At 49.0% G+C, this 22,075-nt stretch overlaps 2 protein-coding genes and 1 long non-coding RNA gene across 3 annotated transcripts in view; 1 reads left to right on the top strand and 2 right to left on the bottom strand.

The window, feature by feature from the left end:
* The window catches only part of LOC131588612 (zinc finger protein 239-like), a 102,369-nt gene that overhangs the window by 31,652 nt on the left and 48,642 nt on the right, over positions 1-22,075 (top strand). The window lies entirely within an intron of this gene.
* On the bottom strand, positions 3,313-20,852 carry LOC131588656 (uncharacterized). Its single transcript, XR_009279629.1, has 4 exons — positions 20,817-20,852; positions 6,715-6,846; positions 3,653-3,787; positions 3,313-3,380 (listed from the first exon to the last, which is right to left on the bottom strand). It is a non-coding gene; the product is annotated as an uncharacterized LOC131588656 (long non-coding RNA).
* LOC131588599 (zinc finger protein 239-like) lies at positions 12,730-20,397 on the bottom strand. The gene is made up of 2 exons (XM_058857552.1): positions 20,169-20,397; positions 12,730-19,277 (listed from the first exon to the last, which is right to left on the bottom strand). Exon 2 carries the CDS (start codon positions 19,248-19,250, stop codon positions 18,510-18,512), a length of 741 nt encoding a protein of 246 aa, XP_058713535.1. The 5' UTR covers positions 19,251-19,277; positions 20,169-20,397; the 3' UTR covers positions 12,730-18,509.

Genomic DNA, 22,075 nt, shown 5'->3' with positions numbered 1-22,075 from the left:
ACATGTATTCTGCTGGAGAGAGGAGGCAGTTCATAATATTTTTGATGTCATGCGGGACCATGACGTGGGCAGAGAAGGAGGCTTCCAGCAAGTGTTTAAAAAAATGTGAACTCCTGCCATGTTTCTCGGCAGCCTTACAAAGTTCCTGCAGTTCCCTATAGTGAAGGGATTCCCATGCAGCAACCTGTGCCCCTGTCCTGTCTCTCCTCAGTATTACAGGAAAGGCAAGTATTTTCTGGGACAGAGCTGAGTTCCCCGCCCGTGTGGCTTCCCTCTGCACCTCAGCCCAGTGATCTTCATACTCAGAATCTGAATAAGAAGATTCACTGCTCTCATCTCCTAGAGGAGATGGGGGGTACTTGGTGGCAGCACGGGGCCGGCTCAGGTGTCTAGAGCTGGCCCTTTTGTGGCTGCGTGGGGAAGCGGGGGTGGCCCCGCTCCGGCCGGAGCCGTCCCGGCCTCCGGGGCACAGGGACCCTGGAGCGGGAGCGCCGCTGGGGACGGGGCCCCGGCACGAAGGGACAGGACCGGGGTCCGCGACGAGGAGAGGTTTCCCGATGGATGGGGGAGGGCCCGACGCAGTTACACCCAACGACGCAGTGGGGGGGGAGGAGGAGCAGGACGCGGCAGGAAGAGAAGGGGTGAAGGCGGGAAAGTGGCCATTTTGGGCATCGAGGGCGGGAAAACCGGGGTGGGAGTGGGACAAAATGGAGGGGCTGGCCACGCTGCCGGCGCCATCTGTGCTAACGCTAGGAACTGGGGGGGACACAACCGGGTGTGAGGGCATAGGAGAGAGGGTAGGGGAAAGACCCAGAGCGGCATGGCCATTGCCACCCTGGTACGGGTAGAGAGACGGTGGGGGGGTGTCAGGGAGACGGCAGCAGCCCTGTGCCCGGGGGCAATGTCCACCCGCCGACTGGCTCTCAGATAGGGAAAGGGGTTCAGGGACACCTGGAGGGGCTGACGGGGTTGGGGGGTTTAACTGGGGACCCAAAACTCCCTCTTCTTTTTTTCCCTCTTTTTCCAATGAGAAAATAATATTTTGAAACACAGGAAAGAATTTTGCAACAGAAAAATCCCCTTTAGCTTGAACTGTATATAACTTTCTCCCCACATTATCCCAAAAAATTCCTGATTTAGCAGAGTCCGAATTAATCTTAAAATGCTTAAAAACCCAATGAATAAATCTTTTTAAATCTCCTTTAGAAAACTTAAAATTCCCCACTTTTAAGGTAGTTACAACTTGGATATAAAAGTCCCTCTCAGGTGGGGTCAGCCTCAATACAGAGGACTCATTCCCCATCCTTTTTCACTCCCCACCCAGCAGTAAAACAGCAAAAACAGAAAAAAAGCCCGAAGAAAAAACCTTTCACGGGATACACTTACAATTTCTCTTCGGCAGATGCCGGCGGGCGAAAACAAAGTTGCTGGGTAGGTGGTCACCTGGCGACCGGTCCTCAGGGGCTTTCCCTTGCCCCAGATGGTCAGCAAGGGTCCCGGTCGCAGCCTCTTGGATCGCTTCTTGCTAGAACGCAAGCAAGCTTCCTCGAGGGGCGGTGGCTCCAACGGCGGCTCGCCTCACAGCTGAAGGTGCAGGCGGACGCTTCTTCAGGGCTTCTTCAAAGCCCCACGTTCGGGTCGCCACTTGCCGCGGCGGAGGAAAGCCCGGAACACCGCGACTTCTCCAGAAGCAGCCTTGAGAAAGGCTGGCCCGAAGCGCATGCGAGCAGCTTCGAGCAGTCGAGTGATTCCAGCTCAGCTCAGTAATAGTATAGTGATTTCAGCTCAGCTCAGCTCGGCAGCAGCGGCGGCAGGCAACACAGGAAGCAGGGACGAGACAGCTGGTCCAGCGTTCCACAGAGGCACAAGCCTTTATTCAGGCAAAGCTTCGGCAAAGGGTGCCGGTAACAGCGAATCTCTCGAACAGAGGAAAAGCCGGGATATTTATGGGGAAGGAGAGGGGAGGGGGGAAGCCCGAGATACCTGTATCGGGGTGGGACAGCAGGGGGGAACACCAATGAAACACAACAGTTTAACATAACTAACTCAAAGACCCCTGGGAGCGACATTGTGTCGCTCTTACGGAGAAGTATCTCCTCTCCAGGGGAGGGCCAGTATCTCAGGCCCAGCGGGCTCCTCCGCACCCACAACCCCGAGTTCCCTTTTCAAATGCAAGCCCTTAGGAAGTTGCTGTTAGCCACATGCAAAGCTCATCAACTGGATTTTTTTGGATGCCCGCTTCTGAAGCCAAATGGTCGAAACCCAAGGTTGGTTTTAATCAAGTTCATGGCCAGTTTCATATTCCATTTTCATGGATTTTCTGAAGGATGACTGCAACAACGACCATTCCACTTCCTCCCAAGGATCCCTTTCCCCCTCCAAGGGCTGCAGACACATTTGCAGCTCCTTGTTCTAATGTTGGAGCTCCTCCCCCTCAGTCCTCTCTTCCTGCACCATCTTCAGAAGGTGCTCAGCCTGCAGCACTTGTGCTTGGGACAGTACCTGTGCCTCCTGCCGACCTTGGGGCTCTTCATCACCAGGCATTTGCTGGAAGCCTTCGCAGGCTGCCAGGTGAGATATCAACACGTCCACCTCAAGTCAAACAGAACAAAGCAGTCAGAGACCACAGCTTGTCCCTGTGTGCCAAGGCTCATTGACTGTGAGCAAAGGGAAAGAGCAGGACAGCAGCAGATTCACCAAGGGATACAGACAGCTTGCAGCTTGTATTCCAAATCTATCTGGGGGACTCTGTTCACTTGCAAAAAGCCCTGAAGAAACAAGGAGAGCAGGAGCAGGCCAGCAGGAATCCCTTGAGATGAGTGCTGGCAAAAGGGGCAAATGACTGGTCCCACTGTCCAGGGCAGCAGCTGAGATTGAGCACAGCAGGAAATGTCCTTCAAAGCAGCTGGGATAGACACTACAGCAGGATGGCACTGAGAGGCATCAGCCCACCCCCCTGCTGCTCTGCAGAGGAAAGGCAAGAAGGGCAGAAAGCACCAGACTGCAGTGACTGCTGTGCCTATCGCTCTTTCACTCACTCGATTTTCTAGAGCCTCTTGCTTCTGAACGAGATTAAATTTCTCTTGGATGATTTTCCTTTCTTGCTCCAGCCTCTTCTTCCTTGCCCTGATCCTAGCCTCAGTTTCCTGCAGCCCTGCCTGCAGCTTCCCATCAGAGGTCTCTGAAGAACAAGAGAGAGAAATTTCCATGAGTGGAGTGTCTGCCACTCTTTCACTCACCTGCTTTTTTTGATTGCCTCTCTGCCAGTGGAGATTCATCTCCTCCTGGATGTTTCTCCTGTCTTCCTCGTGCCTCCTCTTCACTGCCATGATTGTCCTCTAAGCTTCGGGCAGCTCTGCTTGGGGCTCTGCCTTGATGTTCTGTACACACAAATGGAGAGCAAGTGCCTGGGAGCTGCCATCAGGCTCAGCTTCTTCCTCAGTTTCAGCCTCAAAATCACACTCATTCAGTCACTTCTTTCTGCTTCCCTACCCACCTCTGCTTCCACTGTAACCTCCTGTCCTGCTGCTGATCTCTGCAGAGGCTCTTTGCTTTCAGGGCCTCTGGCACTCGTGGCCTGCTCAGTCCCAAGAGCTGCGTTTTATGCCCCTCTTCCTGCCCTTCACTCTGTCCCCTGCTGAGTCAGGCTTACCTGGCCATTCTCCAGTGGCTCTTCCACCTGCTGCCCCAGCTGCTCTTCCTGCTCTTGGGCTGGGAACAGCTCTCCCTCAGTCTGGCACGGCCTCCCTGATAAAACAATCTGCTCCTGCTCTTTCTCTGGAAGGACCTGCAGAGAAAGCAAGAGAAGATGGGCTTCAACTTCTCATACAACATTTGTGGGCCAAGACTCAAAGACTGATGGGCTCCCACGTTCCCAAAGCACTGTGCTGCTGCTCTCCTGCCTTGTTCTCTGCCCGTGGGGAAGCACAGATTCCAAAGTGACCCTGGCAGTGCAATCAGGACCCATCTGGCACTGAATCTCCAACAGACTCTTGGGCAGCTGACAGGAAATGTGGGGCATTTCTCAAGGGCCTCCCTCCCCTTCTGCTGTGTCCTGCTTGTCTCTCCATAGTGACTGACAGCCAGCCCTGTCCCACAGCTCCATCCTGGCTCTGCAGGGGCTTCCTGGGTGAGCTCACCCCTTGGGAGAGACACTGCTGGAGTTCATGTTCTTTTCAGGCCTGCACTGCCACTCCTGCCCTTCTGACATCTACACTCTTGTTAGAAATCCTGCTCATTCAGGAGACAAGGATGTCTGCAATTTGATCCTCTGCTGCAGGTCAGAGAGCCCCTATGGCCACCTCAGGATATGGAAGAGGACCAAGGTGTTTCTCCTCCCTCTTTTGTCAGCTGAGAATTCTGAGCGGCAGTGACAGAGATCCTCAAAAGGCCCCATCAACAAATTAATTGACACACCCTTAGGGATGCCAATGAAGGAAGCCATGTGTCATGTAATGCATGTATGACCAAAGTCAGCAAAAACCACCTAAAATATGGAATTGTCCCACCTCACTAGGACAGGCAGAAATTTATAGGTTAAACCGGGAGTGTTGGGACAGAAGAGGCAGCAGCAGGAAAACAGCTCTGAGGGGAAAAAAACAACCATCTCTAAAGGGGGAAACATCTCTGCCTGCTGAGGATCAGTCAACAGAACATGTCTCTTCTCTTCTCCTGAATGGGATGCCTTTAGGTGAGATTTGCACCCCCAATTGCTTTGGACCAGAGCTGGGAAGAATCAATTATGTAAAAGTTACATGGATAGATAGATAGATAGATAGATAGATAGATAGATAGATAGATAGATAGATAGATAGATAGATGAACAGACAGGCAGATAGATAGACAGACAGCTAAATTTCACTATTATAAACTCTATTACTATACTTTCTGTTACTACACACATCAACCCTTAGTAGCCAGTCCCCCGATCAGCAGCAATGCTGAACTCGCTCTCCTGTTGCTCCAATAAACCGCACTCCTGGGGAATCTGGAGCGTGTCGGTCCTTATGGAATGTGATCAGAGCCAGAGCACTGCACTGGGAACTGCAGTCTTTGTGCATCTGTGCTCAGACAAGTTCTTCTCTTGGACTCAACCACGGTGACGGTGTTGAAGTGGCTGGAATCAGAAATGAATCCCAGCCCCTCCCAGCCTCTCTGATCTCTGGAGGACCAGCTGCAATGCAAGGGCATTGATTTCCTGCTCAATTCCCAAACACAACACATACTGATCCCTTGGGCTTCCAAAAAGACATGGACATTGTTAACCTGAAAATGATGTGCAAGCCCTGCTGTCTGGCCTGGTACCAGAACAGCTCTTTCTGGACCAACATCCCTGCCCCAAACTACGTGTTCTCATGCAAAAATACTGCATCTTCCAGAACTTCCACCTTGCAAACTAAAAGTCTATCACAATCTCAACCAGTGCTGGAAAAGGACAGGAAATCTGGAGCAAAAAGCATCTTTGGTTGCTGGAGAAAGAGAAAAGAAACAGGTTTTCTTCTCTTAGGAGACCAACAATGCAACAAAGATAAGGTGAAAATGTCACCTCCTCCAGTGTCAAAAGTACTTGGATGCAGGGAGGGGATGTTTGGCAGGGAAAAAGCCCTTGTGGTGAGCAAGGTCATGTAGGGATTTATGGAAGTCTGCCTGCTGGTCCCTCATCAGCCTGCCTTTCTCCAGGCTAAAGCTCCCTCAGCACCTCCTCATTGCACTTGTCCTCCACAGCCTTCCCCAGTGCCCTTCTCCTTCTCTGGACACGCTCCAGCCCCTCAATGACTTTCTGATCAGAGGGGCCCAGAACTGGACACAGCACTGGCGCTGCGGCCACAGCAGTGCCCAGCACAGGGGGACGGTCACTGCCCTGCTCCTGCTGCCCCACTATTGCTGACACAGGCCAGCAGGCCCTTGGCCTTCTTGGCCACCTGAGCTAACCCAGCCTGGCTCAGCTTCAGCTGCTGTTGAGCGGCTCCCTTGGCTGCTTTGGTCCCAGGCAGCTGCCCAGGCACCCAGTTGCACATTTGACTTAAAATACTGCAGCTGCCATTTCCAGATGCCTTTCCTCTGCTTAGCAACACAGGACAGCACTCTAGGACTTGCAGCTTTACCCCCACACTAGGCTCCAATGCAGTTTCCAAAGCTGCAGACTTCACCACAAAACGTATCAACAGAAACTTGCCACTTGTGGATTTTGCCTCAGAAGAAGGGCTCAGAACTACGCAGTTTGTTTCTTTGGCCACACAGGACAAGAATGGCCAGCCACAGCTTCATGGACAACACAATCATCTCCTTGCAGCTTATCAAAAGCCAAAAGACAGGTGGCCTAAAAGACTCTGCAGAAGTGAAGAATTACTCAAGGAAACTGCAAAACACTTCTCCAGGTCATCCAGAGGTTTCCAAATAGGGAAAGCAAACAAACCAAGCCCTGTGAGCCCCAGAAATGCCGTGTGAGCCCTTGGCCATGGCTTGGCAGAAGCCAAGAGACAGAGCTTCACTGAGCCAAGCAGCCAGCTGCTCACCCGCAGGCAGCAGTGCTTTGGGGCCTCAGCACGACGGCTCAAAGCCCAATTTTCAGCTGCCACGGGATGGGGGAATGGCTGGGTGCTGGCAGGACTCCAGCACGCAGCATCCTCAGCCACCAACAGCAAGTGCTGGCTGCTCAGAAACTTGCAGCTCTGCCTTGCACTAAAGACAGCAGCACCCAGCACTGGCACTTACTGTCTGGGGATGGTCAGGCTGGGCTGTGACCACAGCTGGAGGCTCATGCTCCTTTTGCTCATTTTGCTCCTCTTTGGCCTCTTCTCCAGGAGCAGAGGGAGCCACAGGAGAGTCTGCTCTTGGTTCTGGGCTCTGTGGACAGATGGTGGAGTTAGGGACAGGCAGCTACCTATCATTTAGAACCTTATTTCTATTCAGCTCTATTTCTACAACCAGCTCTACCAAGCACAAATCATCAGCTTTGATAGCAATGGGATTCTAAGTCACTCCAACTAAATTAAAATGGGTTAATTCAGCCATACTGCAAATAGTTCTGAATTAGAGAGTTCACCCTGGCTACTATCAGCAAGCAACGTTCTCTCTGCAAAACTGAGCTCTGAGTTCTTTTAAAGCTCTGCAATGGAAAATTAGGAAATAGCCAACAATGCCTTTGCTATTGCTGTTGTAAACATGGAAATGGATCTTCTTTCAGCCTACCAGCTGCCCCTCCACACTCTACTGCCACAGGCCAAGCTCACAGTTTCCTCCACAATTCTGAAACACCAGGAACATCAAATGTTCCTTTCTGACTCACCTCAGGATCGGTACCTCTGAACACACGGGTCAGATGACCTGCAGTGGGCAAGGAAAATGAACCAAATTCTTTGAGAAAACTGGGGAGAACCGTGGCCTATTTAGAACAGCATCTGAGAAGATCTCCCAGTCTACATTTTCAAAGGTGTCCTGCTTGAGCCAGCAAAGTGAGGAAATGACAGACTCTGCTGCCACAGGCTCTCCCATGGAGGGAACAGAACCCCTGCAAATGCTGCCCGCAGCCCCCTGGCTACAGACACCCCGTGTTCTGCTGAAGGTGTTGACAGGAGCTTTACCAAACCAGTGGCATCCTCATGGTCTTTCTGTTTCAATAGCAACCCGGTCACTAAGAAAGAGCAGGGAGACCTACAAAAGCCAGCTTAGGTTCCAGCCAGGGAAAACCTCTACTTACGTGCCAGGTTGGTCAGGTAATAGCCAGAATAGCCAATGCCATAAAGGGTGCAAACGGCAGCAGCGAGCTGCTCAATCATTGTAGCACTGCTGTGCCAGTTTGCAGACTGTGCTCAACTCAAGGACAAACAAGGCTCCTGTCAGTGTGCAGCTGCCCACTGACAAACGCCTCAAGCAGGAGGATGCTCCTGCACTGAGCGAGCCCAAGAGCTGCTCTGACACTGAGGCCTTCCGTGCACCAAGGCAACCTTGGGATGTCACCACGACAATGTGGCATCCATGCCCTGACACCACAAAGCCAATGCTCTGCGGTGCTCTGGGAATTGATGCAGAGCAACCCAACCTTCCCTACAGCAAACACAAAATTGCCTGGGAGGTTCTCCTCTGTCACAAAGTGTCACAAATCCTTTGGTGGGCTGTGGGAAATGGAAAGACAGAAACTTCCACAGATACTGAAGGGTTTAATTTACAGCCTTGGAAGGAGCTTAGGTTAAAGCAATGCTAAAGGTTCACAGATGTTGAGTCGAGAAATCATAAGCTTATGTTCCTATAGCTGCAAGTAAGAATATGCGAGAATTAAATAAGAAATGCATTGAGTGAGATGGTGGAGAGTTTTCAACTGTAATTGTGTGATTTTATAGAGTAAGCTATGAATCTAAATATTATCATAAGAAGCACGTGTGTACGTGAAAAGCAGACACAGTGCAGCAGAACTTGGCAAAGGTGAAAGGTGATTAAGTACTAATAAACTCCATGTCAGCTGTCCATTGGACCAAAATGTGATATATTGCTGTGTAACAAAGAAACTCATGACTACCTTTGAGCTATGGCCCACTTGTTACTCCTCCAAAATCTCATGCCTTCAGACTGAGACCTTTTCTGATGTATTTCAGCAATAAATTGACTTCACAGCACCAGTGGTCCCACCCCTGGTTATTTACAGCCTGACAATGAGCCAAACCCTGTTGTTCAAGAGATCCAAGAGTAACTCCAAGATTGCCCTGTGGAGAGAGAAAACAAAGAGAACTTGTCATAAGAGAACAAAGATTGCTCCTCAGTCAGGGCAGGATGGATGGAACAGAGTTTCTAAAATGTAACAAGTAGCAGAAGCAGAGTAGTTTGCAGAAGAAATTGTTTTACAAGTGCTTGCCCTAGGGAAATAAAACTGATGTGGCTAATAGGGAATTAATCATGTCTATTATTCATTAGCAGCCATCTGAACATTTATACCATTGGCTATCCAGGCTCACACTATTCTAACCCAATAGGAAAAACAGCACAAAAGTTATGTACACTTGTAATAAATGTTTCCAGATATACCACCTCTGGGGACCATGCATCGTTCATGCACGGCAGTGCCCCAAGCACCCACATCCTGCCCCACAACTGAGCTCTGAGATGGGACTAAACCAAAGGAAATTGGGTTTTTGGCCACTGATGCTTCTGACTAAACCCAAGAATGCCTGTTCCTGTACCAAAGGAACTGCACAGCCATCAGCCTGCTGCAGCACTGCTGGGGCATCTCAAAGAAGCATGTGGGCCTGTGCCTCACCCCTGGAGCCCCCCTGGGCACATTTGTGAGCCACAGAGATGAGGCTGCAATGGTCATAAGGAAAGAGAAGAAGAAAGTCACAGAAGAATGGGGGAAGATGTAGAAGATGGTGGGAGGAGGAAGCCAGTGGGAGCAAATGGGTAACTTTCATCCAAATTGGGAACTACGAGGCAGGGACCCAAGAGATGTGGGATAGAGACCCCATCACCTGTGACTTCCTCTCTCAGCTGAAAAGAAAAAGAACAGAGAAATATCTGGGCTTTGGCTGTGTGTCTAGATATGAAGCCACGTTACATTTTTGAATGGCTCCACACGAGTTCTTCAAGTTTTCTCCAAGCCTGCAGGTTCCCCTGCCCCAGGACCACCAGTGGCCAGTTTTGTTGGTTTTTCATGGTTTAAATTTTGGTGAGGAGGGAAGAAGCCAGCCATGGGAATGCTATTTCTGCTAAAAGGAGCTGCTAAAAGCTTTCTCCATGCCTGGCAAAACCAATCACTGGCTGGCTCTGAGAACAGGCCCATTGCTAAGCCAATTAGAAAAGCTGGAAACACTTTGATGACAACAGATTTAAGAGAAGAAAGAAACGTGGGAAGCTCTCTTTCTTTCTGCCCTCCGAGTGGTGGTGAGGGGGCACCGAACCCCTTCCCAGCAGGCCAGCTGTGGTGGTTTGGCATTTTTGGGAAAAAAGTAGAAAACACCAATGGAAGTGATTTCTCTGAGAGCGGCTGCTGGGAGTTTCTGCTTGAGATCAGGCCAATAGCTGGCCAGTTCTGAGAACTGACAGCATTTTGCAGCACTGAAAAGTGAGATCACCTTTGTGAATAGCACATTTAAAAACTCCAGCTGGGGAAGTTGTCTCTTTTTGTTTGCAGCCTTGAAAGGTATTGGAGCTGTGGTGTGGCTGGCCCTGCTCCCCGCAGCCTGTGTGGCCTGGGGGGGCTGGGCTGGAGCCCAGTGGCTTTGGGCTGGGGGGATGGAGACTGCGGGACTTCCCCCAGCCCCAGGCCAGGCCGGGCTCTGCTGTGGCCCCTCCCGGGAAGCCCTCCCAGTCCCATTCCAGTGGGGTGGCTGAAGCCCTCCCCAGGGGGACCTCGGCCCTGAGCTGGGCCGGGCCACAGCTGCTGACATCTCGCCGATCCCCGCCATGGCCTGCACAGACCGCTCCAAGCTGGAAACCGTCCCCTGCCTTCCAGCAGCTGCTGAGCTGAAATCCCACACCAGGAATGCCTGCCACACCTTGGGCCACATTTAACCCTTCCACTACACAGATGAGACCTGCAGACTTCATTCCCTCTCCAGAGAGCGCAAAGTGGGAGCGATCGACACGTAAAAGACAACATCAAACATCAAGGTCAGTACGAGGAAGAGTCAAGCCTCAGATGGAAGGAGAATGAGGAGATGCTTTAATAAGCTGAAATAGTCTTTTGGTAGGGGCATGGAGATGGACAATAATGTTCTGAAAAATAACTCCTTCAATTAATGAAAGAGTATTGGGAGGAATGAAGGATTCAAAGTGTAAATCTGAGCAAAGGTATCCATTGATGAAGCCAAGCAGGTGGTGGAGTAGCTGTGATCCCATGACATGCTTGAACAGAGGGAGAGAGATGAGAGAGATGAGAGCTGATGAAGACCCTTTGGCCCCAGGGAGAGAAGGAGAAAACTTCTGTTCCCAGAGATGATCACAGAGACAGATGAAGATAATAACACTTGAATAATTCATCCTTAAAATAAGACCCCTTGAGTTCATGGCCCATGAACACACCTCAGAGTGGTGTGGAAATGGGAGGAAGGCACGATGGCAGAGTTTTGTCCGGGACAGCTGCTATTCATAGAAAGGAAAAGGCACAAGAATTTTTCTTGTGGAGAACTCTCCATGGAATGACAAGACAAAACTTCTCTCCCTACAAAGACTGATGAAAAGACTATTCTGTAGTTGATACTGCTTTAACATCCCAAGTTTTGTGTCTACATTGTCAGTTGAGAAAGGAAAAAATTGGGTGGGGAGAGAAAAAGTTTCTGAAAGTTTAATTCTGGTTTCTTATTTCTTGTAGTCCTTTTAATAAAGTTTCTTTATTCCTTCTAGGTTTTAAGCCTGTTTTGCCCTTCTCCTAATCCATATCTTACAGTGAGAAATGAGTAAGTGCCCTGGAGATTTCAGCCAGCGCTAAACCCACCACATTATTTAGTGCATTAGCCAAAAAACTCAAATTAGTAAATCTAAGCCATCACTGCACCAGGCTGAAGCTGAGGATCCCCAGCCAAGCTCAGAGGGAGGAGAACACAGCATTTGTGGGATCCTTTCCAGTCTGACTTGCTTTAGCTGGAGCCTGGGGGAGGAGAGAGCAGGAGAAGGGTTGGCTGAGTCCTCTCCCCTCTGCCTTGCCCTTCTCTGCTGGATCCTCAGTTCATCCCACACCCACCCCAAGACTCCATCCCCATCCTACTGGTGCTGACGGGATTAAAGGAGATAAAGAGGAGATTAAAAAGATAGACAGGAGAGAAAAAGAGAAGTTTAAATGCAGTTTAAATATGAAAGAAATGCATATGTTAGTGACTGCTGAGAGTTCAAAGGGAGCTGAAGGGTTTGGGAGGGGACAGGAGCCCGTGAAGGGCTCAGGAGCTGCTGCTGCTGCCGGGAGGGAGGAAATGCACCAATGGCTCCCAGCAGAGTCTGTGCTTTGAGGCTCTTTCCCAAACAGCTGCAGGAGGGAAAGCAGCTGAGTTTGGAGGAAGAGTTTTCTGCTGAGGTTTCCTGTTTGGAGCTGTCACAAGCTTGAGCTGCTCAAGGGAAAGGCGGCTCTGCTTCCAGCAGGGCCCAACTGCACGGGAGCACAACTTGGTTCCCTGGCCCTGAGCCAACGGGCAGCAGCAGCTTCTGTTCCCTCCTGGCTCTTGTGTCATTTCCAGCAGCACAAGACACACCAAGAAAAGCTCCTCCAGAACATGCCATGATCAACACAACCTGATTTCATTGCATGAAGGAGCTCTGACAGTCCCACGGGCTCAGGTTTGTTTGTCAGTGAACAGAGCAGGGAAAAGCACAGACACATTCCCTGCACAGGGAATTCACAGGAGGAAAGTGCAGCGCTGGAGGATGTGCTTGGATACAACGTTCCCACGGCAGTTTTGGGGATAAAATCGTCAGCAGAGAGAAAAGAAAAAGTCCTACCAAGGGTGGGCTGGGGAGGGCTGGTGCTTCCCGGGAAGCTCCTGAAGCTCAAGAGAACAAAGCCCAGACCTTGTCCAAGCTCCGAGCTGAGTCTGAGCCAGAAACCAGGGGGTGGCAGAGCCATTGCTGCTGAAGGGCTTCAGATTGCCAAAGCTAAAGTGTCCAGTATCAAGGAACAGCTTGAGGTTATGGAATTCCCAGTGCCCACGTTCCATCCCCTCATTTCAAGCTGAAAGCAGAGCTCCACTTGTGACACTGCTTTTTAATAATGAATGTCAAACTTCAACAAAATTCCCTTAGAAAGACCCCATGAAGGTTCACACTGTGAGAGCTCACTCGAGGCAGCCCCAACTCCTGCCCTGGTTCAGTCCCTGTCAAGCCCACTGTGCTTTCCAGCTGCTTTGCTCCAGCTCCCCCCAAATCACCATGAATTCCACTGAACTGAAACAAATCCAAGTCCTCGTGGGTCGGGACAAGGGCAGGGAGAGGTCACTCAGGGATCACCATCACGGGCACAACAGCCCGACATGGGGAAATGAATTGAATTTAGGACTGAGCAAATCAGACCAGGAGAATGAGGATTAAAATCAATCTTGAGAAACACCTCCTCCCGCTCCTGAACTTTTCTGTCCGGGCCGCTGCTCTCGGGGCACGGAGATTTAAGAAACTTTCTAATCTACACACTTAGACTTTTCCTATCTAACTTTAACATTTGTTTTCATGTATCACCATAAAAACATGCTCATGAATTTCATGTCATATGAAATTCAGTGTTTCTTTGAATCCTAGAAAAAAGTATTAGAAACAAGGGCACACACTCTGTATCTCAGACTCCAACATCTGCCCCTCTCTTTTTTAAAAAAAAACAATTAAAAAAAATCAACCCAAATATTTTCTTGGATTACTTTTCAAGAAGGGTTATTTTTCCTTCACTCATGTTTTAACAAATGAGGCTTTACAATATTAATTTTCCCACTCTTTCACATGAAACCCAAAGTCCATTGCTTTTGCATGTGGGATCCAAGCTGTTCAGCTGTCAACTGTGGTCCTGATACAGTTCACATCAGCGTGCTCGCTCTTCTGCTCTTTGGGCTGTCTGCTTGTCTCTGCAGCTGATGAGTTTCCACGTTCTTCTCTAGGAAGTTACTTCTGTTTTGAACCTGTGAATACAAAAACATAGACTTTCCTCCAAATTATTAATTGAAATGAATTTTTAATCTGTCCTGCTTCTGAACTTTTGACCAGAACCAAAGAACTCTCTCTCGACTTTGTTTGAGAACTGTTAGAACAATACCTGATAATTGATGGAATTGGCTTTGTAACAGACTTGTTTAAAAGGACTGTTCAAGAATTATTTGCAATAGATATAAGATCTTTACGCTTTTTCCAAAACATTTAAGATATATAAGGTTTTTATACTTCTGAGGCATAGCCCCTTTTTTTTGTAATTAAGGTATTTGTTTTTTTTGTTATGACAATGAAAAACCATCAAAGTAAAACACTTGCATATGTATACACATATAGGAAATAACACTTTTACAGAAATCAAAAACTTATTAAGAAGATGCATAATTAATATAATGCAATATTAAACTTATCTGAATAATCTGTAATATGAATTACTGAATATACTAAATATATACTCTCATCCCAGAGTCTGCCACAGCTGATAAATCAATGGAAGATTGGAAAATCATGTCCGGATAACAATTTTCCAAGCTCAATGTAAAATCCAGCTGCTATATTAAATCACTAATTGCCAAGTCAAATTGACCTGAATATTGTTTTGATGCAGAAAACTTCTGGGTTTATTGGTAAATTCTCCATCCAGGTAAAGTCAAGGCTTGGCCAGAGCCTTAGGTCTCATCTGGAAAGATGTCTCTTAAGTCATTTTCAAAGCAAGGGGTTTAAAAATAACAGCTATAAGATGCTTAAAACACAGCAAACTTTTAAAAGGCATTTGTATAAAACAAATTACCAGATGTCTTAGGTAATTGACTAATTAAACCATTCACCAGTTAATTTAATCTGAAGTTTCTTTCATAACACTTAACTTTCAACAATGATTTTTTTTTCTTAGAATCCTGGAAACTAAAATAATAACGCTACACTGGATTAGGCAAATGCAAATCTTCTTAAACAAAGAAAAGAGTAAAAACCAACACCAAAAACCACCTCTGTATAGGAACAGCTATATAGCTTATTTGCCAAGATGCATCTGTAGTTAGAAAACAAAAAAAATCTCAAATGATATGTGTCTAAAAGGTAATTACACAAAGATATATCAAAATATGTATAAAGCTGGCTGTAAATACAAAGACACTTTATAGATAATGCTCATCATAGAAATCTATAAATTTACATTATACAATGAATATGTCATCAGTAAGTGTCTGAAGAAATCAAGATAATATTTTTAAAACATTCACGTCTTAGTGACTAAAAATGAATTAAAGTGAAAAATTTCTAATTTTTTTGTAAATAACAATCACTATTCTTTTGTGCAATTTATATAAAACGAAAACTGCAGAGATTATAACAAACAATAGAACCTCCAATGAAATCAAGGGTGTCTCAAATTGCATTCACCTCTATTCTTAAGCAGGTGTTCACCAGTGGTCTATCACAGCTGTTTCAGTTGTAGTTATCTTCATCTCTCCAGGAAAATAACTACGCAGTTTAAACAAATGTCTTCAATAAAACATGAAGCAATTTAAATTTAAACCTGTTAAAAATTAATTATGATAAAAGGAAGTAACAAAACTTAACATCAAAAAATACCAAAGTTATAACTTAAGTTAAAAACACTCAAACTTACATATAGTGGTTTAACTCTGCTTAATCTTATTAACACTTAATCTATATCAGATGAAAACACGACTTAATCTTACTCTATTATTATAAAAAAGGCAACTAAAAATTTGGTATACACTTCTTGAACACAATATAACAGGAACATTGATTCACTATAGGGATGCAGCAAATACATCACCATTCTGTTATCTGGTTTTGAGAATAACTCACAACAACTACAGATGTTATTAAAAATGTTATTAAAAATACCCATTCGTAACAAGAACTTGCTTGGCATATGCTTAAATTTGTTAGGATTTTTAGAGTGCAGTTTTACTAGAGAAAAAATACAACAACACAGATTTGACAAGTTGCTATTCAGCTTTTGTAGTACTTTTCAGAAACATTAAGTCTTAACTTTTTAACTAAAATCCAAAATTTAAATTGGTATATATGCTGTTATACATGTTTTTTATAACAAAAGGACTCACATTAAAATTTCCTTATTAAAATTGTAAAAAAAACCAAAAAACAAGCAAATGGGTAATATATGGTTAACATAACTTTGACACTACTGAAAATTGTATTGAACTAAATCCACAATACACTTATTCAAATGAAAAGTTAAAAATGAAAAAAAACTGTCATTCAATCCTTTTTCTGTAGGGTTTATCATATGATCTTTCAATTCAATTTTAAAGAAATGCATCTTGCAGAAATTGACTGCAACTACAGTAATAATACTTGATGATCACTCCATATCATACAATATTACATTATCAGTAGATGTATAGAGAAGGTAACATTTTCAAAACCTTCATGTATTTGGAATACTGAAACAGAACCAAAATATTTTAAATTTCTTGGGATGCAAAAATATCATCATTTTCTATGTTATTTATAAAAACAAAACCAGCAGATATCATTAGAAACAGAACATCCATATGTATTCTATTATGCCACATTTTTTAAACTTTTTGATCCATTTTTGAAGGCACTTCAATAAGGGCTTCTCTCTGAAGCTTAACTGACTGCAATGATTTGCAGATTAGTCAGTAATGCATCTTACAATGCTTTTGATTTTTACTTTTTGGCTATTTTTCTGAAACCATTCCAGAAATACTGGACTTTGTATTGACATGTCCCGTAACCCTGTGTCCATGTCTGTGGGAGGATTTGTAGATTGAAAGAACTGTGCATTAGCACGGCTGTGCTCAAAAGACTCTTGGCTTTGTGTGGTATCCAGTGAATCTATCTGCTGTGGTGAAGCTGCTGTTTATCCAAGCTGTTGTTGCTCTGCTGCAGCTGTATTGCAAAGCGGATTCAACTTTAAAAGTGCCGCTGCTGCTTGCTGACACTGCAGTTCAGCCGCTGCTGCTGCTTCCTTTAGCATCTGTTGCCATGGTGACAGGGCTGCAGCGCTCGGCGCAGGCCGAGGCTCTGCTTGTGCGCATGCCTGCCCCCCGCTCCGGGCTGGGCACGGAGGGACGGGACCACGCCTCCCTGTGACATCACTGTGCCTCCCTGTGATGTCACCACGCCTCCCTGTGACGTCATGGGCACCCCTGATGAGGGCTGGCCTGGGGGCGGTGCCGCAGGCGGGGTCTGGAGCTGCGGCTGTGGTTGCGTCACTGCTGACGTCACTTTGACAGACAGCTGTGGCTCCAAGCCCACCCCTGGCAGGCGGGGCACAGGGGCCACCGTGCCCGTGGAGGTCCCGGACCGCTCTGGGTCGGGCCAAACCCTCCCGTACCCTCCCAGGGGGGACAGGGCTGTCCCCTCCACCCCCCTAGGGCCGGAAAGGGACTCGGCTGTCGTTTCCCCTCCCTCTTCTGCCTGCAACAGCATACCGGGTGCTGGAACAGCTCCAAGAGAACCCAGACACTCTTGCAAAAGCTCTAAGACCCCTTTTTGCAGATTCTGCCCGCGTTTTAGAATCGCCTCCTCGTCTCTGTATAGTTGTTTTTCTGGGCTTTCAACAGGCTTAGACATTCTCTTTCCTAAGGTAGATTTCAGGAAGGGCGCCACAGACTTTACAGCGTGCGGTAACAAGCATTCCACATCTGACTGAAACAAACCCTTCTGTTTTTCTGGACCCATAGTGTCCCTTGCCTGAGTTTCAGAGTCCCATTTACTGGTGATGACTTCATAAATCACTGCAGAAGCCATCAGAAGTTCAGTCACTGCCCGGTCTCTTAGAGTGTTTTTTCATATATTCTCACGTTTATCTTCTCCCACAGGCTTGGGGTAAAAATTTTCTCTGAATCCACGTTAGGGAATTCTACCCGTACCCAGGATAGAAGGCTTTCAAGCTCCTCCGTGTGGATCTCTGTGGACACAGAGAGCGGGTGCTCCTTTACCATAGCTTCCAAAATAGCCAAAACCTCCCCCTCAGGTTTGGACATGTTTCCAATTTTTTTGCTCCCTTTTGACGGCTTACCTGACCTTAGGGTCAGCTTTCTCTCGGCTCCTCTATCCGTGATCCGTTCCTCTTTTCTCATTATAAGCACAGCTGAACAAACATATGACATTTTTTACCTAAATCCAAGATTATCTCAAATCCTGCTTCTCTCTTAATCATTAACTCTAGTTCCAGCAAGGCCTATCTCTAGCTAACATCTCTAATTTTTCTAAAATTCTTCATTTTTTAAAATTAATGACTCTAAAGGAGGTTTCAGAGGGTCCTGGGTGGGCAGGGGGAGACTGGGAGGGTCCTTGGAGGAGCTTGCGGAGTCTGTGAGAGGTTTTGGGGACGCTCTGCAGACCTGCCAGGGATGCTGTGAAATGCCACCCGCAGCAAGATGCTCATGGAGATCAGGGGCTCCACGTCGGACTTCATCTTCCTGGTGCTGGGGTTCGGCTTCTACCTGAGCAAGAATGTGAGAGGGGGTCCTGGGTCTTGTGTCCTCCCTCCCTCAGAGCATGTGTGCTTTCCTCAAGGCCCCCAAGCCCAATGTCATCCCATTTTCTCTTTCCACAGAGCTCCTGAGGCGACAGCAAAAGGTTCTCTAGGACTGAAAGTCAACAAATCTGCTCCCCTCAAGGAATTACCATTGTTGGGCTGTGTCACAATGGATGTTCCTGTCTCTGTGTTCATCCAGGTGCCCACAGAGAGCCAGGAAGATGTGGAGCCTCCCAGCCAGGTGTCTTCCCAACAAGGATCACCAGGACCACGGATCACCAGGGCTCTGCCCAATGGGGGTCACTGGGGATCATCCAACGCCGATCCTCCCATGGGGGATGGAGCTGGAGCAGCGCACGAAGCTCCTCCCACACTTGGGGCACTCACAGGGATTCCCTTAGTGGTGCCTCCGTTGGTGCTGGGTCAAGATACAGCTCTGTGAGAAGCTCTTCCCACACTGGGGACACTCGTAGGGCCTCTCCCCAGTGTGGATGCGCCGGTGGGCAGTGAGAGTGGAGTTGCGGTTGAAGCTCTTCCCGCAGTCGGGGCAGCGGAAGGGCCTCTCGTCTGTGTGAATCCGCTCATGTCTGATGAGAGTGAAGCTGCGCTGAAACCTCTTCCCACACTCAGGACACTCATAGGGCTTCTCCCCCGTGTGGATGAGCTGGTGTTTTCTCAGGTCAGAGCTCCACCCAAAGCTCTTCCCACATTCCCCACACTCATAGGGCTTTTCCCCAGTGTGGATTCTCTGGTGCCGGATCAGATTTGAGCTCTGGCTGAAGCTCATCCCACATTCCCCACACTCGTAGGGCTTTTCCCCAGTGTGGATCACTTGGTGCTGCATGAGGCCAGAGATGTCTCTGAAGCTCTTCCCACATTCCCCACACTCGTAGGGCTTTTTCCCAGTGTGAATCACCTGGTGCCGGAACAGGTGGGAGCTCTTTCTGAAGCTCTTCCCACATTCCAAGCATTTGTGGGGCTTCTCCCCACCATGAGCTTTCTCCCCCAGCTCCGAGTTCTGGCTGGAACTCCGGCCGCCTTCCTGGCACTGGGGGGATCTTTCCTCCTTGCAGCTCCCTGGGCTGGGTTTGCAGACTCTCCTCGTGCGGCATCTCCAGGGCTTTTCCTCCTCCTCCATCTGGCCACAGCTTAGGAATGAAAAATCCTGGTTTGGGGGAAAAAACAAGAGCAGAGCTCCTTAGACTGGGGTTTCCTCCTTGCCCAAGTTCATCTCAGGAAGTCACTGGGCATTTTGCGTCTGGAAGAACCTCCAGGACACCAAGACTCAGCACAAACATCCTCCAAACAGCAAAACAGATCAAAAACTTCCAAAACACCAAAAAATTGGTATCACCCCAAAATACAAAGATTAAGGCCCTCCCCCCCAAAAAAAGAACTACCAACATTCAGCCCAATAAAGCTCAGAAACTCCAAGATTCAGCCCCGTGAAAATCATGGATCTCCCTGCCCGGGCACTAGCTGCATGGGGGGGTGAGGGGGGCAATGAGGCCGCGCCGGAGCAGGGGGTGCCCGAGAGAGGCCCCGAGCCCGGGGGAAGCCCCTGCAGAGCCATGGAAGTGGCTCCTGGCCGGACTCGGGGATCCCCCTGGCGATCCCCGCTGGAGCAGCCTGCTCCTGAGGGACTCTGGCCCCTGGCAGGGACCCCAGGCTGCAGCAGGACAAGGATTCCTGTCCCCCAGGGGGAGGCACTGACATGACCTGACTGTGACCCCCATCCCTGTGCCTCTGGGCGGGGAGGGGGACGGAGAGGGGCAGAAAGTTAAGCCCGGGAAGGAGGGAGAGCGGGGGGGGGGAAGATGGATGTCCGGAGGAATCATTTTGCTTCTCATTTTCTTGTTCTGATACGTTTGGCAATAAATTCAATTAATTTCCCCAAGTCAGGTGTGCTGTGCCCGTGACCAAGGATTGAACTGTCCCCACCCTCATCCAGACCCACGAGCCTTTCCTTGTGTGTTCTGCTCCCCGTCTGGGACAGGAAGCAGAGTCTCAGAGTTTTGGCCTCGCTCCGGCATCCCCTGCTCCATCCCGGACTCACCCCCAGCTCGCAGCGCCCTCAGCTCCCGGGCACCCCGAGCTCCCGGCGCTTCAGCGCAGCGGCGCTTCCTTGGCCTCCTGCCCGGGCCAGGCCCAGCGCCTGGGCCGCTCCTCAGCCCAGGCTTCCGAGAAATGGCGGAGCTCAGCCCAAGGGAGGCGAGGCCGTGCCGTGTGCAGAGCCCGCCGCTGGCTGCCATTGGCTGCTTCTGCCGTCACTCGTGGCTCTGGCGCGCGCTGATTGGGCAGAGCGGGGACAAGCCCGGCCCCGCTGGCGCCCCCAGGGCGGCCGTGGGGCAGGAGAGCCGCCATTGCCGGAGCGTCTGTGCGGGCTCGGCAGCGGCGGCAGCAGCGGCCGGAGCCCGGTGAGGCGGCGGGGGAGCTCGGAGGCGGCCCCAGCGCAGCGTCCCGGGCACAGCGCAGCCACCTCCGGCCTCCCGACACGAAGCGGGACGAGCCAGCGCTGCTCCGCCACCGCCTCCTGCCGAGGCCCCAGCGGCAAGGAGACCGCGGGCAGCCGCTCCCGCAGCGCCCTCAGCCCAGGGCCAGCACGGGCCGGCCACGGCACAAGCCACCCGCCACAGCCCCCTGCCGCCCCCTCCCGGGCCCGCAGCGAGCCCCGAGCCCCCGCAGAACCGAGCGCGGCTCCCACCTGCGATGGCTGGGGCCGCCTCCGAGCTCCGCCGCCGCCTCTCCGGTTGTTATAAAAGAAATTACAATTTTGACAGCTAGGTCCCTTGGGTTAATGGCAGTTTAATTAAAAATGAATACAATTTAGTAAATGGAATAGTAATATGGTATAAAAGAATACAGTTTAGTAAAAGAATATAGTTTAGCAAAAAGTTACAATTTATATATATATTTGCCAGTAATTAAGTATGATTAAAGAATAAGCAAAACCGACCGGGGTACAGAGGGGGTTCCCCACCCTGCCTCATGTACAAAACAAAGCACTTCAAGCTAAACTTATATACTAACTATATGCTTATACATATTCATTAGTGTTTCCTGTAAGTTTCCTCCTATTTCCAATTTTTCTGACTTTATGTCACTATTCTTCACAGTGCATGCTTCACTTGTTGTTAGGGGGTGTTCAGTTTTCTTTTGGTGGTCTTTTGACAAAGGCTTCTCTTCCTCATCCTTTGGATAACCTTACAGGTTTGCGTGTGCATACGAAGCATTGTGTTACTTAAGCGTACTAATTAGTCTGATATTTTCTGATTTTCAGGCCCAATGCCTAAAATCGTTCTAATTTTGTCCATCTCAAGGCTGTTTTAGTCTTGAGACATCACTTATTTTCCAAACTATATCCTGTACCTCAATTTTAACATGTAACATCTGTAAAGGGGGTACATCTGCCTTGTAACACTAATTATTTTGATTGCCTTTAATAATAACTTTAATAACAGTTACAATTTAGTCAGCACGAATCAATTCCATTTATTACAAGACGAATTCCCTGGAATTCCCCTTTCCTCCCCTCTCGCTTTCCCGTCTCCCAAACTGCGTCCCCGGGATCCGCCCGCCTCTCCCCGCCCCAGCCCCCCTTTCCCGTCACCCAGGGACCCCCTGGACCCCCATTCCTGCCTTTCCCAGCTCCCAGACCCCGCTCTCCTCAACCCCAGGACCCCTGGACCCCCTTTCGTGGGCACAGGGACCCCCTGGATCCCCCATTGCGCCTCTCCCAGCCCCTTCCTTGAACCTTGGACCATTCCTGGCTCTCCCGGTTCTGCTTCCTGACCCTCAATCTCTGTGTCCCCCCAGTTCTTCACCCCCTGCTTGTCATGTATGGGGGTCCCAGGGGGTCCGGGAGGGTCTCTGGGGGATTGCAGAGGGTTCTAGTGGGGATTCTGGGCCCTGGAACCCCCCTGAACTTCCAGCCCTGAGCACTGGGACCCCACACCCCTGCAC

Source organism: Poecile atricapillus, chromosome 26 (assembly GCF_030490865.1).
Source record: "Poecile atricapillus isolate bPoeAtr1 chromosome 26, bPoeAtr1.hap1, whole genome shotgun sequence".
Taxonomy (NCBI): Eukaryota; Metazoa; Chordata; class Aves; order Passeriformes; family Paridae; genus Poecile; species Poecile atricapillus.
This window is presented reverse-complemented; position numbering and strand designations above follow the sequence as displayed.